At 40.1% G+C, this 14,204-nt stretch overlaps 1 protein-coding gene and 1 pseudogene across 1 annotated transcript; both read right to left on the bottom strand.

Moving 5' to 3' along the window:
• Positions 1 to 1,223: 1,223 nt before the first annotated feature.
• LOC137192052 (trace amine-associated receptor 8a-like) lies at positions 1,224 to 2,617 on the bottom strand (annotated as a pseudogene).
• Positions 2,618 to 12,572: 9,955 nt separating this feature from the next.
• Positions 12,573 to 14,000, bottom strand: LOC137192145 (trace amine-associated receptor 6-like). Its single transcript, XM_067602659.1, has 2 exons — positions 13,607 to 14,000; positions 12,573 to 13,383 (listed from the first exon to the last, which is right to left on the bottom strand). The coding sequence occupies exons 1-2, from the start codon at positions 13,777 to 13,779 to the stop codon at positions 12,573 to 12,575; spliced, it is 984 nt and encodes a 327-aa protein (XP_067458760.1). The 5' UTR covers positions 13,780 to 14,000.
• Positions 14,001 to 14,204: the final 204 nt, after the last annotated feature.

The raw sequence follows: 14,204 nt of genomic DNA, 5'->3' as shown, positions 1-14,204 counted from the left end.
TTCTGTAAATGTAGAGTATCATTCATGTGTATGGTTACATAATTTAAGTAATTGATTATTTTTGGAAATGTATTGATTTGATGTATACAATCCTAATGTTGTTTTGGTCATTTATTTCTCATTTTTGTGCAGGATATTTCCTGAGTACTTGAAGAGGCGTGCCATTTTAAACATGGCTTCTCATTGTGATCCATTTCCTGTCAAACACCTGCATTCACTCAATAATCAGGATTGGGTGACACCCCCTGCCAAGTTTATAAAAGGTTTGCCTGTTGTTTGTTCACCCCTGTACCCTGATGAAGACCATTATGATCGAAACAGGTCGTTTTTTTAATTGTAAGTAGCCATGTTGAATAAAGACTTTTTCACTTAATCCCAGAGTTTTTCCATTCCTGCTCCACGCATGAGTGCCTGAAGTTTGTTTTTTCCTCCCAGTTTAGTACTGTGCCAGAAAGTCCCACCAACTTTTCCAGTCTGTCTAGTCATATGTTGTGGTCAACCGTGTCAAATGCGGCACTGAGATCCAGTAATACTAATACTGTAATTCTGCCACTGTCAGTGTTTTAACATGACCTTAGTGAACAGGATTGTAACATAATGATGTGTGATTTTAGAAGAAGATTGCAGTGTGCACGCACATCCAAACCAAAGAGGAGGACAGGTGTTGGGCAGAAAGCGAACAAATCATAAAATGAACAAATAAACAGCCCATCCACTGCAGTGTGTGCGCTGTTTATTTGTTTATTTCATGATTTTAGAAGACCACTTCACTGTAGATCTGTTGTCAGTTTATTTTATTTTATCATACATACACACATACAGCCAGTGAAACCATTAGAATCTGTTAGTGAAAGCACCAAACTGGACACCTGTTAACAAAAACAAAAAGTGTGTGGAGGATTCTGACTTCAGACTGCTGTTGCTGGATCTTTTTTTCAATTAACTGGTTCCTCCAGAACTTGCAGATCTTTTCATCATCAACATTCTCTCCTTTAAAAACTTACATATTTTATGGATGTGACTGTACTAACTGAGAAGCATGTATGAGATTAAATAGTAAATGATTTACATTATATGTACCATTACAGTTACCACAAGATGCTCATCTTCCAGCTCCTGAATTGTTGTCCGTTTCTAAAAACACACTATGAAAAAAAAAAAAGCTTTTAAAAAGATTTGTATAAATACTTAAACAGCCTTTTCACTCATTCTACAGTTTCTGGCTACAGTATGTTGGCCTCACAGGAGTCAGGCTGCAGTATCTGAAGAGTAACAATGAGTTTAATAGCTTTTTTAAACCAGGGGTAGAAAAAGGCATATATGACGGGGTTTAGACAAGAGTTAAAATACATGAGAAAAATCATGAAGGCCTCAGTTGTAGAACCGACCAAGATGTCCTGGCCTGTGAGAGACACACAGTAATATGGAGAGAAACACATCAGAAACACAACTATAACAATACCAAGAGTCCTAGCTGCTTTAATCTCAGATTTCAAAACAGTTATTTTCACTGAATGCTGGAGTGAAACAGCTGCAATGCCAGACCTCATAGCACGAGCCTGAGACACAGCCACCACAAATACTCTCATATACAGAACTATGATGACAGAAATGGGAATGATGAAGGTCAAAACAAGGTCAACAGCCCCTGCAATATTTACCACACATTCTCCATAGCAGGAATTATACCTGCCTGGTTGCTTCAGGTTATCATATAAAAGGATAATGCTATAGAAAACAGAACAAATCCAACACAGGCAAATACATATTACAACTATTTTTTAGTGACTTTTGTGGGGTAATGCAGAGGGTCACAAATAGCCACATAGCGGTCGACTGATATGAGCACCATGTTTCCAACGGAGGCAGAGGTTATTATGAAAGGTAAAACATAATACAGAGCACACATGATGTCACCCAGGATCCAGCAAGTCTCTGTCAAGAGGATTTCAACGGGCATCACCAGAAGGCCCACAAGAAAGTCTGAGACAGCCAGAGAGAGGAGGACGAGGTTGGTGGAAGTGTGGAGCTGCCTGCAGTGAGAGAACATCATCACTGTGAATATAATAATAACAGTTGTGGTTATGAAAAAAGAGCAGTAATGATTCACCTTGTAACAAAATTGAGTGTGTGGCTGCTGTAAGCACTAGTCACATTCAAAGGTTTTATTGAACAACCAGGATAAAACACACAAAACCACCTCTTTTTCTCTGGAATTCTCACAATATATTAGTTAGTATGCTGAAATGCTTATTTCTGCCTGAAATGGGAGATGGAAATGATGACCAGCAGGTTGAGGGCTGCAGTGAACATAGAGATGAAGAACAGCAGAATGTAAATAAGCACAGATTCAGAGTGAGGAGGTTCTGGCTTCCTGCAAGATGAGTTGAGGAGTTGTGGAAAGCAGAGTTCAGCTTCCTCCAGGGTGAGAGGATAAGCTGCTGAGCTCTGGCAAATTTTTGACCAAATCTCTTGGTCACACAGCTCATTTATCTCTCTCCTTGCTCCCCTGTCTCAGAGAGACAGAAAAGCTTCGTGCAACATACTCTTCATCAGCATCTTCATCATCACCCTTTGTTTGAATGCCTCTCTCACTTTCTGTGGTTGATCTGGTCATGTTGGGAACTGAATAGAGTAATGAAAAGCTACACTCTGTCTCTAATTTTCTTTCTTTTCCCCTTTCTATCACAAACAAAAAATGTCAGCCTATTTCTCATTATTAAGTAACTAGTGAAGACCTGCGAACATTTAGCTACAATTATAGCACAGTATTATGAGAAAAGAACATAATATCAGACTATTATTTCTAACATACTGCTGTCAGATGTTTACTAAGTTACTTGAATGAGCAACACAAGGATTGATTTGTGTGATATTTAAATTAGTATTTCCAAACAGTATGTTTTACTTTTACAAGAGAAAAGGCTTTAAGGATGGAGGACTAATGTGAGTTTAGAAAAAACACTTCCCCACTCATCAGAGAAAAACCGAGCCGTTAACATTACCCAAAACTTAATTATGGCAGATTTTGGGTGCGTTGCTTGGGCCCGGTCACACCAGCATTTAATACAGCAAAATTTTGCTGCATAATCAATTAGCAATTAGTGGATGCCTTTGCAGGAGTGAGTCAAATCTGCAAGTTTTCACATCAAGTTCAACTTTGGACATATGACCTTGCACTGTTGACCAATTGCTTGACAGTGCAGACCTTTGAGTAAGCAGAGTAACAAATAGAAGAAGCTACAGTCTCTTATTACCTGTGTTGCATCATCTAGTTTTATGTAACCTCTTCTGTTGTTGTATAACATTCTCCACATTATCAAATGGCTGAAAAATTGGCAGCTGTTAAAACTTCTGCCTAAAGTATTGTACAAAAGGAATATCATTATGAACACTTCATTAGTGTTAAATCCACAAGTAGGTTAGCAAAATCTCCAAAACTTGATAAAGATCAGGATCTTCATATCTTCAGCAGATGGCAAATCGGTAACTTTCTGTCACACCCTGCTTTGGGTGTTTTTTGGTCTTTTTATGTTCTTGTGTTCTTTGGGGTCTCCTGGTTTGAACTTCTGTTTAGTCCTTCGGGTCATATGGGTTTTCTTGGGTGGTGGGTTTGGGCTGCCTTTTGTTGTTTAGCCTGGTGTGTTGTGTACGTTAGTTTGGGTTCATGATGGTTCTTGGACAGGTAGGTGTGAGTTGTATTTAGATTATTGTGTTTTTTTGGGTTTTGGTTTTGTTACTGTGTTTCCCTTGTGTGTTCATGTACTCCTCCTCACCTGCCCTGCTTCACCCTCGTTAGCCCTGCTCTGCTCTGTGTCTTCCCCACACCTGCCCTGTGTCAGTCTCGTCAGCCCTGCCCTGCTTCCTGTGTTTCCCTCAGCCAATCACTCCCAGCCTGCCCTTGTGTCTCGTCACCTGTTCCCCATTCCCTGATTAGTTTAGTCTGTATTTAAGGTCTGGTTTTGAGTAGAGTCTTTGTTGGATCATTTGTGTTATCTCGTCTGCCAGTTCTGTTCAGCTCTGTTTGCCTGTACTTGACCACCCATGATTAAAGGAGATTTTCGTCAAATCTGCATTCCGGCCTCTGCATTTGGATCCACTCCTGCTTCCCCACCTGACACTTTCTACGTAAAGTATTTTATTATAGAATAACAATCCAAAACACAGCTACAATTCATATAACAGCAGACACTGGCCCACAAGGTCACAGACAGGACCAACAGTGAGGCCCACATCTATTCAGCTGAGAGCAAAGGCGCAGCTCATGAACAGGGGAAGGAAATGGTTCATCAACCTAAAAATGAATGTTGGATCTCAGATATGTCAGTTAGATTCAGGGGCAGCATATGATGTGATGAGCATAAAAGACAAGAGGAGACTGGCACCTGAAGTGAAGCTATTACTGAGCCAAACCAGGTTGGTACTCTACTCAGGCAAAACAATGTGCTCTATTGGGATATTTAGAACAAAGTGTGTTGTGAGGGGCAAAACACACAAACTGGACCTTGAGATAGCGAGAAGCAAAATAAAATAACCTCAGTGCAGGCTTCTCCACATAATGTTCCAGTTGCACTCAGAGATGCAGTTAACGCCCAGCTAGACAAACATGAGAGAGAGGGTCACTTAGCCTCAGTGTCAGAACACACCGAGTGGATTAGCAACATGATGATAGTCAGACAGCCGGAGAAGGATCTGCAGAGGATCTGCATTGAGCCCGAGTCACTAAATCAAGCTTTAAGGAGGTCTCATTACATAATGCCAACCCTCGAAGATGTATTATATAAACTGGCCATGGCTCGTATCTTCACCCTCGTCGATGCACGTGATGCTGTGATGGGCAGCCTGACCAGGTGATTAGACTGTGGATCAACAGTTTGACTATGAAACATTTAGAGAGTTTGCAAAGGAATGGGACTTCGAACATGTCATGTCATAACCCAGACACCCAGTCTAATAGGAAAGTTGAGTTGGCTGTGAAGATAGTAAAAAACCGTGCAAGAAAGCAGCCAGTGTGGGTAACAACCCATGGTTAGCCATTGTGCAGTGGAGAAATACACCCACAGAGGGCATGCATAGCAGTCCAGCACAAAGACTGATGGCTCGGTGACTGAAGGCTCCTCTCCCAGTCGCTGAAGCTGTCTATTGACCAAGATATCAGAATGAAGCCTCTACCTGGAGACAGGACTGGCAGGTGGAGGAAAGGAGTATAATCGGGTGGACCTGAGGCCAGCAGAGATGGAGACTCTCTGACACCACCCTGAATAACACAGCAAGCAGCACAGTAGTCCGGCCCAAACCACAATGGACAAGGATAAGGACAGTGACACTGTGGACAGTGACACGAGCGGTTTATAATTTGAAATATGGACTATTGAGTGAGACTTTAAACTCAGTGTTTTTATTACATAATCAGTCATGTAAAGGTTTTTGTCAACTATAAAAAGGGAGATAATAAGGGACTGTTGGGCCAAGCCCCCCCTCTAGTGTTGTGTGAATGGTTTTGCAGTATACACACACCAGCTGCTGTCTCCTGTGTGATTATTTACACAAAAAATTCCAGCTTTCTGTGTGCATCTTTAGGATGCCCCTACCCCATAACTGCTCGCATTTCTTGATACAGCAACATGTAAAAAGGGCTTCTTTGAAAAAAAATGTTCCTGAGAAAATATTCGATGGATTAAATAGAAATGCAATGCTGTTGGGTTTTTCAAACAAAATGATTTGTACTGTGATAATATATCAAACTCTTTGTAAATCATAATTTTCTGAATAGCTAGATAACCCAAAGTAAGAAATATGTCTCATGTGTCATTTGCTAACTGACTCTTTAATCATGCTTGCATCATGTGTTGATGTGTAGAGGTTGCATCACACATGTTTAAGGTCATGACAGATATGATCTCTTTAAAAAATCAGTTTACCTTGTTTGTTAAGCAATGATTGCATCATGTTTTGATGTGAAGACACTGCATCATGTTGCTGTTTGTGTTTTTTCTTAACACCTCTGATTGCAGTGATGTCATCATCTGACACTAATGCAAGCAGGTGTGAAATCCCTTGCCAGAGAGGCTTGTTTGTGTATGTGTGTTTGTGTTATGTGTGTAGGACTTTGTACTAATGTACAGTGAGTACAACAAAAAATATGCTGCCAGCTCCAGTCTAGGTACCATCCTGAAAAATGAATAAATAAGTAAATAAATGAGTAAAATAAAAATTGAAACTGTTAGCTTTGTGTCAAACTTGAACTGCTATACAAAGGCAAAACACTGCACACATGCAGCACAAAGTAAGCATGCAGTGTGGACATCATCCAACTTCAGAAGTGTACCGACCCTCCCATCCCTTCGCATTGTAGCCAGTGTGTAGTTCATGACCTGGTCATATAAACTTTTGTCTCTGTATCACTGTACATGGAAAATATTTCGACATTTTCTCTGGAATTTTCAGTCACCCTTCAAAAAAAGTTCTTCTAGATAGCTGTCTGGTCAGCTGGTACCATTACTGAGGAAAACAGTATTTTTGGCACTCATGGACCAGTTTACATTTCTGTCAGAGGTAAACGGAACTTATGTCAAACACACAAGTTGATCAAGAGAAATGTCCGTCTTCCATGAGCAATTCAAGCAAGTCAGGTGTCTATATGAACATTGACATGTGTTTTTTTTGGGGGGGGGTTGTTGCCATACACATGACTCCTGTTCATACTGGCTATTAAAGGGAACCCTTAATCATTGTAAGTGATGGGGATAAAATCCACAGTCCTCCTTCCATGCAATAATCTATTCCAAAGTTTATTTGAAGAAAATGAGGCTTCAGCTGTTCAAATTAATTGAATCAAGTCCGTATCTTTCAAAGTTACAGTCTTTTCAGTGCTAAATTCTCTCTTTTTGTTACGATCCGTCCACTGCAGCTGAACAGGAAAATGTTTGCCAAGACACAAGGAGGGAATTTTTTCACTAAAAAGACTGTAACTGTGGAAGATGTTAAATTTATTTGACTAACGCAGATGGCTGAAGCCTCAAATTATCTTCAGATAAACTTAAAAAATATATTTTTGCACAGAACAAGAACTGTGGATTTTGTCCATCACTTACATTCTAAGTGCATTTGGAGGGAATCCTCTAATGCTTAGTATGAACAAGAAGAATGATTACAGCGAGCAAATCCTGTTTCAGTGTCCATTTGGGCACCTGACATTTGTTTTCAGACAGACTTGAAAAATTGTAACCTACCCTTTAATGACACAGTAGCTGCAGCCTACATGCATCAATAAATGAATTGTTGTTTGTTTGCACACACTGAACAATTACTTATTACATTGTTCAGAGTGTCGTTTTTACTTCTCAGAATTGTGATCATGTGTATGGCTCAATAACTAACACTTTATGTTCATTTTTTAGTGATTGGGGTTATCAAATACCTTTAAGCGAAGATTATATCATCTATTGTTGTGTGGAGGTTGCATCACAAATGTTTATGGTGTTTACTCTTAACTTTGAATAGTTGGTCTACTTAGAAATGAATGCATCATGTGTTGATGTAAGACCTTGTTTTGTCTTACATTAACACATTTAATTGCAATGATGTCATTATCTGTCACTAATGACAGCAGGTGTGAAAACTTAGCCAGCAGGAGCAGCTAATGAGCTACAGAGTTGTTCATTGCCCAATGGATCTTGGTAACAAAGTGTGTGTGTGTGTGTGTGTGTGTGTGTGTGTGTGTGTGTGTGTGTGTGTGTGTGTGTGTGTGTGCGTGCGTGCGTGCGTGCGTGCGTGTGTGTGTGTGTGTTAACAGAAGTAAGTTGACATGATCATCATTATCAGTACAAAAGTTAAGAGCAAAGAATACTCCAAGACCTTGAAAGAAAGCTAAATACAGGTTTTAATGAAACATGGAGGAATAGAACAACTGATTTATATTTTAATGAATCAATAAAATAAAATCTAACTGTTTTTCAAGATATGGATATCAATATGAGCAACTGTAGGGGACAGTGCTTCGATAATGCAGCAAATATGTCAGACATGTACAAAAGATTACAAGCTTGCATGAAAGACAATCCTCTAGTGGAGTGCTTGCGCAGCACACAAACTAAATCTGGTTGGAGTTAACAGTGTCATCTGCTGCATGGAGACAGCTGAATTTTTCCATTTTGTGCTAATTTGTTACTTCTGCTCCAAGTCAGCTGTTAGATGGAAAGATGGTGACTGCAGAATTGCAGCCAAATTAAAACGAGCGTATTGAAAATTCGAAATCCCTCTCTGATACCAGATGGACTGCACATGCACAAGCGACACAGGCACTTAAGTCAACATTCAAGTTGCCATTGCAGATGACATTAAACAAAGTGTAATGGCAAGAAATGAAGCCAAGTCTTTGCAAAAAAGAAATAGCTCTTCTGTGCCACATATGGAATTGTGTTCACCAGCGTTTTCAAAAAGCAAGTATAGCATTACAGGCTGTGGAGTTGGACCTGTCCAATGCTATGGATCTGGTAAGATTGTTGAGGCAGTATGTTGCAAGCTTGAGAGATCAGTTTGAGGCTAAGGCTAAAATTATGTCTCCAACAGTGCCACAAGTTTACAAAGAATGACACAATGTAAGAAGAAGCAAAAAAACACACCGATGAATCCACATCATCTGAAGTTGACTTAACAGGAAGTTTTTCACCAGTGTGTTTTTGACCATCATGGACAGACTAGATGCAGAAATGGATCAGAGATATAATTCATATGAGGACCTCAACAACATTTTTGGACCCCTGAATAACTTTGCGACCCTTTCTGCTAAGTAGATGCGCAGCCCAGCAGCTGATCTCCAGAGGAGATATGCAACTAACCTGGAGCTGTTTCTCTGCACAAGAGCTTTTACAGTCCCTGCAGGCCATTTTCCCGAATTCAAAGCTCTTATAGGACATTGCAGGCAACACAGAAAAGCTAAAACAATTTTTATAAACAGTAGCGACCCCTCCACCTCTGCCAGATAACCTTGGTGAATTAAAATAGCTACAGTCCTCAGGAGAGGAGCTTACCTGCATTCACCCAGGTCTTCCATAGAAATAAAAAATCCAAATCACGAGATTTAGAGAGGGGGGTTTCGGGGTGGGTGTGTGCTGAGTAAATAGGACTGGACTGCATGTTGAATATTAGTGGACAGCATTTGGCTACACCGCTTACGGAGATGAATCCTGTCTCTTCTGAAGAGAGAAGCACAACCCCAGAACAAGTGAAAATTATCAATAAAATCCATGTTGTGAGATCTGCATTCGGACTGGAGCCAGGTGTGCAGGCTGAGAATGCAGCCAAAACGATCAGCTCTGCAACCAAGTGTGGGAATCGGGTCAGAGATAAAAACAGACATTACACAGTCTTTTAAAACATTAAAAAGGAGGGCAAAATCAATTTCGGTGTGCTCAGACTCTTGGTGTGATGTGTCATTCATCCCCAATGGCCACAGAAGCTGAGACCAATTGTGTCAGCAGGTGGGAGGGTGATCAGGCCTCTAGGACAGAAAGACTGGAGGACCATAAATGGGAAATATGTTTTGCCTGAGCAGCAGCTACGGAGACAAACCTTTCAATCAGCTGATCTTTTTCCAAAGCTCTGGCTTCAGGTGGTGGAATCATCCTTTAAACTGTGAGCACTGTTTGCAGTCTACACACACAGCCATTATATCTGAGTATAGTCCAGAAAAACTCACAAAACAACATGGCCAAATTTTCCAAAGAGGTCTCCACCACTCCAAAGTAAAGAAACTGGTAATTAAAACACTGAACAAGAAAAGTCACAGCTTAAAAGTCAATATTTATCTGATGGTGTTCAGGGAGCGGCTACAGTCTGAGCTGTCACTCATGTTTGTTCAGCTTGATTCATGAATAACTTAAAATCCAGCCATCAGATGACTAAAAACCTTCATCCAGTTAAAAGATGCTTATTTGAAGGAAAAAATCCTGGGTAATAACCATGTTTTTTCCAGTCTATACCAATATACAGATTATTCAAAACAAATACAGAAGCAGGTTTTCTAATTGTGCCCCTGTGGGTTGTTTCCCTTATAAATTTATTATTAGTTTTTATACTCAAAAAAGGATCTGAATTCCCGATATAAAATTCTCACAAAGTAGTTTGATGGAAAATATCTCCAGTTGCAGATGACAGCAGAATTTTAATACCTGACGGCATAGCATGAAAGACAATAGCAAATTCTATAGGAATTATAGGAATGTTATATTCTGATAAGAATTCATTATAAGTAAATATATGACCCTGCTTGTTAAACAATTGACAGACAAATAGTATGCCATTATCAGCCCATTTCTTTAAAAACATTGATTTGCGTTTGAAACATATATTCTGGTTATTCCAAATGTAGTATTTATGAGGGGAAAATGTATATATTAAGAAAGTAAGTGTCTAAACAAATTTGGATTTCTCAAGTACGTTTTGAGCCACTTAATTTTAAAAGTGGGATGTAGAGTGTGAAAGTCTAAAACATTTACCTATGGTTTTACCATGATGCAGACACTTGTTGTTTTTCTGGGTATTATGGGCTGTTTTTGAAGGTAAATATCATGTGATAAACATTTAAAAGTGACGGGTGTCACTAATGTGATTGTATTTTGTTGGATGTTGACAGATATGTGGAACGTGTTTAGAGCATATTCTTGTGAGGAACCTGATGTAATTGGTGTATGGTGTCCCAGCACCTCTGAGCTTGTGCTCCTGGACAGACGCACAACAGTTAGTATGTATTCAAATTCCACACATTCATTGTAAAATTTTATACAAGGCCTGTGAGTGTAAGATTGCTAATTGTGAATTTGTGGGCTCTTTCTGTTATAAGGATGAGCCATCATAGTTACTTTTGCACTCTTGTGCTAGCCTAGTTATTTTTGCAATCTTTTGTAGTGGATATTTTAGCACCAGTAGTGTATGGTAATCGATACTACTATTGTACTGAATACCGTGAAGAGCCTGGCTGTTACACCTTAAGTAGACTAGACAGGGCTGTGAGTGTTACAGTGCATAGAAGAGTCCTCAGCCGTTAACGATTTTGTTTATTTACAAGAACTGCATATAAAGCAGAGGACCTTCTGCATATTTTGTTTTTAAAGCTTTTATTATTTTTTAAAATCTCAAGTGACTTAATTTTCCTGTTCAGAATAAAGACCCCAAAAAGAAATTTCTGTGTCCTGTGCTGGTTTAATTTCACCAGGCTACATTTAACATGACCTTAGTGAACAGGACTGCAACATAATGATGTGTGATTTTAGAAGAAGACCATTTCGCTGTAGATCTGTTGTCAGTGTATTTTATTTTATCATTCATGTCACACATACAGCAAGTGAAACCGTTAGAATAAGTTAGAGAAAGCACCAAACTGGACACCTGTAAACAAAAACAAATTCCCTTTTCACACCAGGCATTAAAATACATCTTGAGTGATCTGATCACAAGTGGACAGCTCTAAGTACAGGTGTGAATGCACCCAAGACGCATTGAGGACGTATTGAGATCCAATCGCTCAGACCACATTCAGAGGTGGTTTGGCCCACAAATTGCCACATTCTTTCAGCAGTGTGTATGCAAATGTGTCCTGGACCACCTTAAAGGACCACCAACTCAAGTGACGTCTTCTGCATAAGCGGAGGTACGTACTCATTTGCGTGCCAATGGTGTCATATTGATGTGCAAAACAATGTCTGGTGACCAGAGAATATGAAGAAAACAGTCAAATTGTGGACATAGCAGTGCAATAGCAGTACAGTAACAGTACAGTTTAGGCTATTTGTCAGTGAATAAATACTACCACTCCTCAAGACCCAAGTGAAGTTCCCGTGTCTTGCTTGCTACCTGCTGATTAAAGTGAAGGGGGTTAGCCCCGCAGTTATTGACAATGGGTCAGCCTAACCTGACCAGGCTCACTTAAGGTGGACTGACCTTTAAGGTCGACCAGCTATTCTCATTTTAGTGACAATCTCAGCCTCTAACAGAGAAATGTCTGACTGCTGAGTCTCTCCTGAGTTTTGCTCTCCTCTGCACCACATTTGGTCTTTGCAAACATAATGATGTATGTATTTATTTGCATATAGAGCGAGAGAGTTAGATCCGATCACAAGTGGTCACTCGAGATGCATGTGGAGAAACATTCTCATGCCACGTCTGAACTGATGTATTTAGAGCTGTTTGTCCACTTATGATCAGATCGTCCAAGATGCATGTTAATGCCAGTTGTGAACAGGGCCAAATAGTCTGTGGAGAATTCCGGCCTCAGACTGCTGTTGCTGGATGCTTTTTTTCCAATTAACTGGTTACTCCAGAACTTGTAGAGCATTTTATCATCAACATTATCTCCTTTAAAAACTTATATATTTTATGCTGTACAAAGAAGCATGTGTGGGAATGAATTAGTAAATGATTTACATTATATGTACCATTACAGTCACCACAAGATGCTCATCTTCCAGCTCCTGAATTGTTGTCTGTTACTAAAAACACTGAAAAAAAAACAGCTTTTAAAAAGATTTGTGTAAATACGTATACAGCCTTCTCACTCATTCTACAGTTTCTGGCTACAGTATGTTGGCCTCACAGGAGTCAGGCTGCAGTATCTGAAGAGTAACAATGAGTTTAACAGCTTTTTTAAACCAGGGGTAGAAAAAGGCATATATGACGGGGTTTAGACAAGAGTTAAAATACATCAGAAAAATCATGAAGGCCTCAGTTGTAGAACGGACCAAGATGTCCTGGCCTGTGAGAGACACACAGTAATATGGAGAGTAACACATCAGAAACACAACTATAACAATACCAAGAGTCCTAGCTGCTTTAATCTCAGATTTCATAACAGTTATTTTCACTGAATGCTGGAGTGAAACAGCTGCAATGCCAGACCTCATAGCACGAGCCTGAGACACAGCCACCACAAATACTCTCATATACAGAACTATGATGACAGTAATGGGAATAATGAAGCCCAAAGCAAGGTCAACAGCCCCTGTAATATTTACCACACATTCTCCATAGCAGGAATTATACCTGCCTGGTTGCTTCAGGTTATCATATAAAAGGATAATGCTATAGAAAACAGAACAAATCCAACACAGGCAAATACATATTATAACTATTTTTTTTGTGACTTTTGTGGGGTAATGCAGAGGGTCACAAATAGCCACATAGCGGTCGACTGATATGAGCACCATGTTTCCTACAGAGGCAGAGATTATTATGATAGGTACAAAATAATACAGAGCACACATGATGTCACCCAGGATCCAGCAGGTCTCTGTCAAGAGGATTTCAACGGGCATCACCAGAAGGCCCACAAGAAAGTCTGAGACAGCCAGAGAGAGGAGGAGGAGGTTGGTGGAAGTGTGGAGCTGCCTGCAGTGAGAGATCATCATCACTGTGAATATCAGCAATATCAGTAGTAGTTTTGCAAAAAGCTGTATTGATAAAAATCACAGTATAACTTAATAGTAGACCAGCAACCAGTATGTAAAGACCTCAGGGCTAGCACATCTATGTGCAAGTCTGAAGCCACTTTATCCTGTAAATCAAACCACAATATATCGATATATTTGCTCAAGGTATGACGATTATCTGCCTCAAGTGGGAGATGGAGATGATGACCAGCAGGTTGAGAGCTGCAGTGAGCAGAGAGATGAAGGACAACAAAATGTAAATAAGCACAGTATTAGTGTTAGGGGGTTCTGGCTTCCTGCAGGAGGAGTTGAGTTGTGGAAAGCAGAGCTCAACTCTCTCCACAGTCTCAGCCATTAGAAAGATAGAAAGAGGAGAAGCTGCTGAGCTCTGGCAGCTTTCTGAACAATCTCTTGCTTACACAGTTCTTTTATCTTCTTGCTCCCCTCCTACTTGTCTATATCTCTTGGACATGGACCTCCCTCCTCTCTTTTTCTGTATGTCATAGGGCCCTATTTTCATGGTGCACAAGCAGCACTCCAGTCTTTCTGACCTTGAAATGTCTCGCTGCTGCTCTCTTATCCAGAAACTGTATCCTCACTCCTTCTCTCCCAGAATATCCCCTGGGAGGAGAATCTATCTCCTCTTAGAAGGATAGATATATCTTCCTGATGCCCGAAAACGGAGGAGGAACTTGGCACAACTGGAGAGAATAACCCAGTCTCAGTGTTTTGTCCATCCACTCCAATAATGTGCAGCTCTGACACCATTCTGCGTAAAAC

The sequence above is a fragment of the Thunnus thynnus genome, chromosome 11 (assembly GCF_963924715.1).
Source record: "Thunnus thynnus chromosome 11, fThuThy2.1, whole genome shotgun sequence".
In the NCBI taxonomy this organism is placed as follows: Eukaryota; Metazoa; Chordata; class Actinopteri; order Scombriformes; family Scombridae; genus Thunnus; species Thunnus thynnus.
The sequence above is the reverse complement of the archived record's forward strand: the minus strand, read 5'-3'. Positions and strand labels throughout refer to the sequence as shown.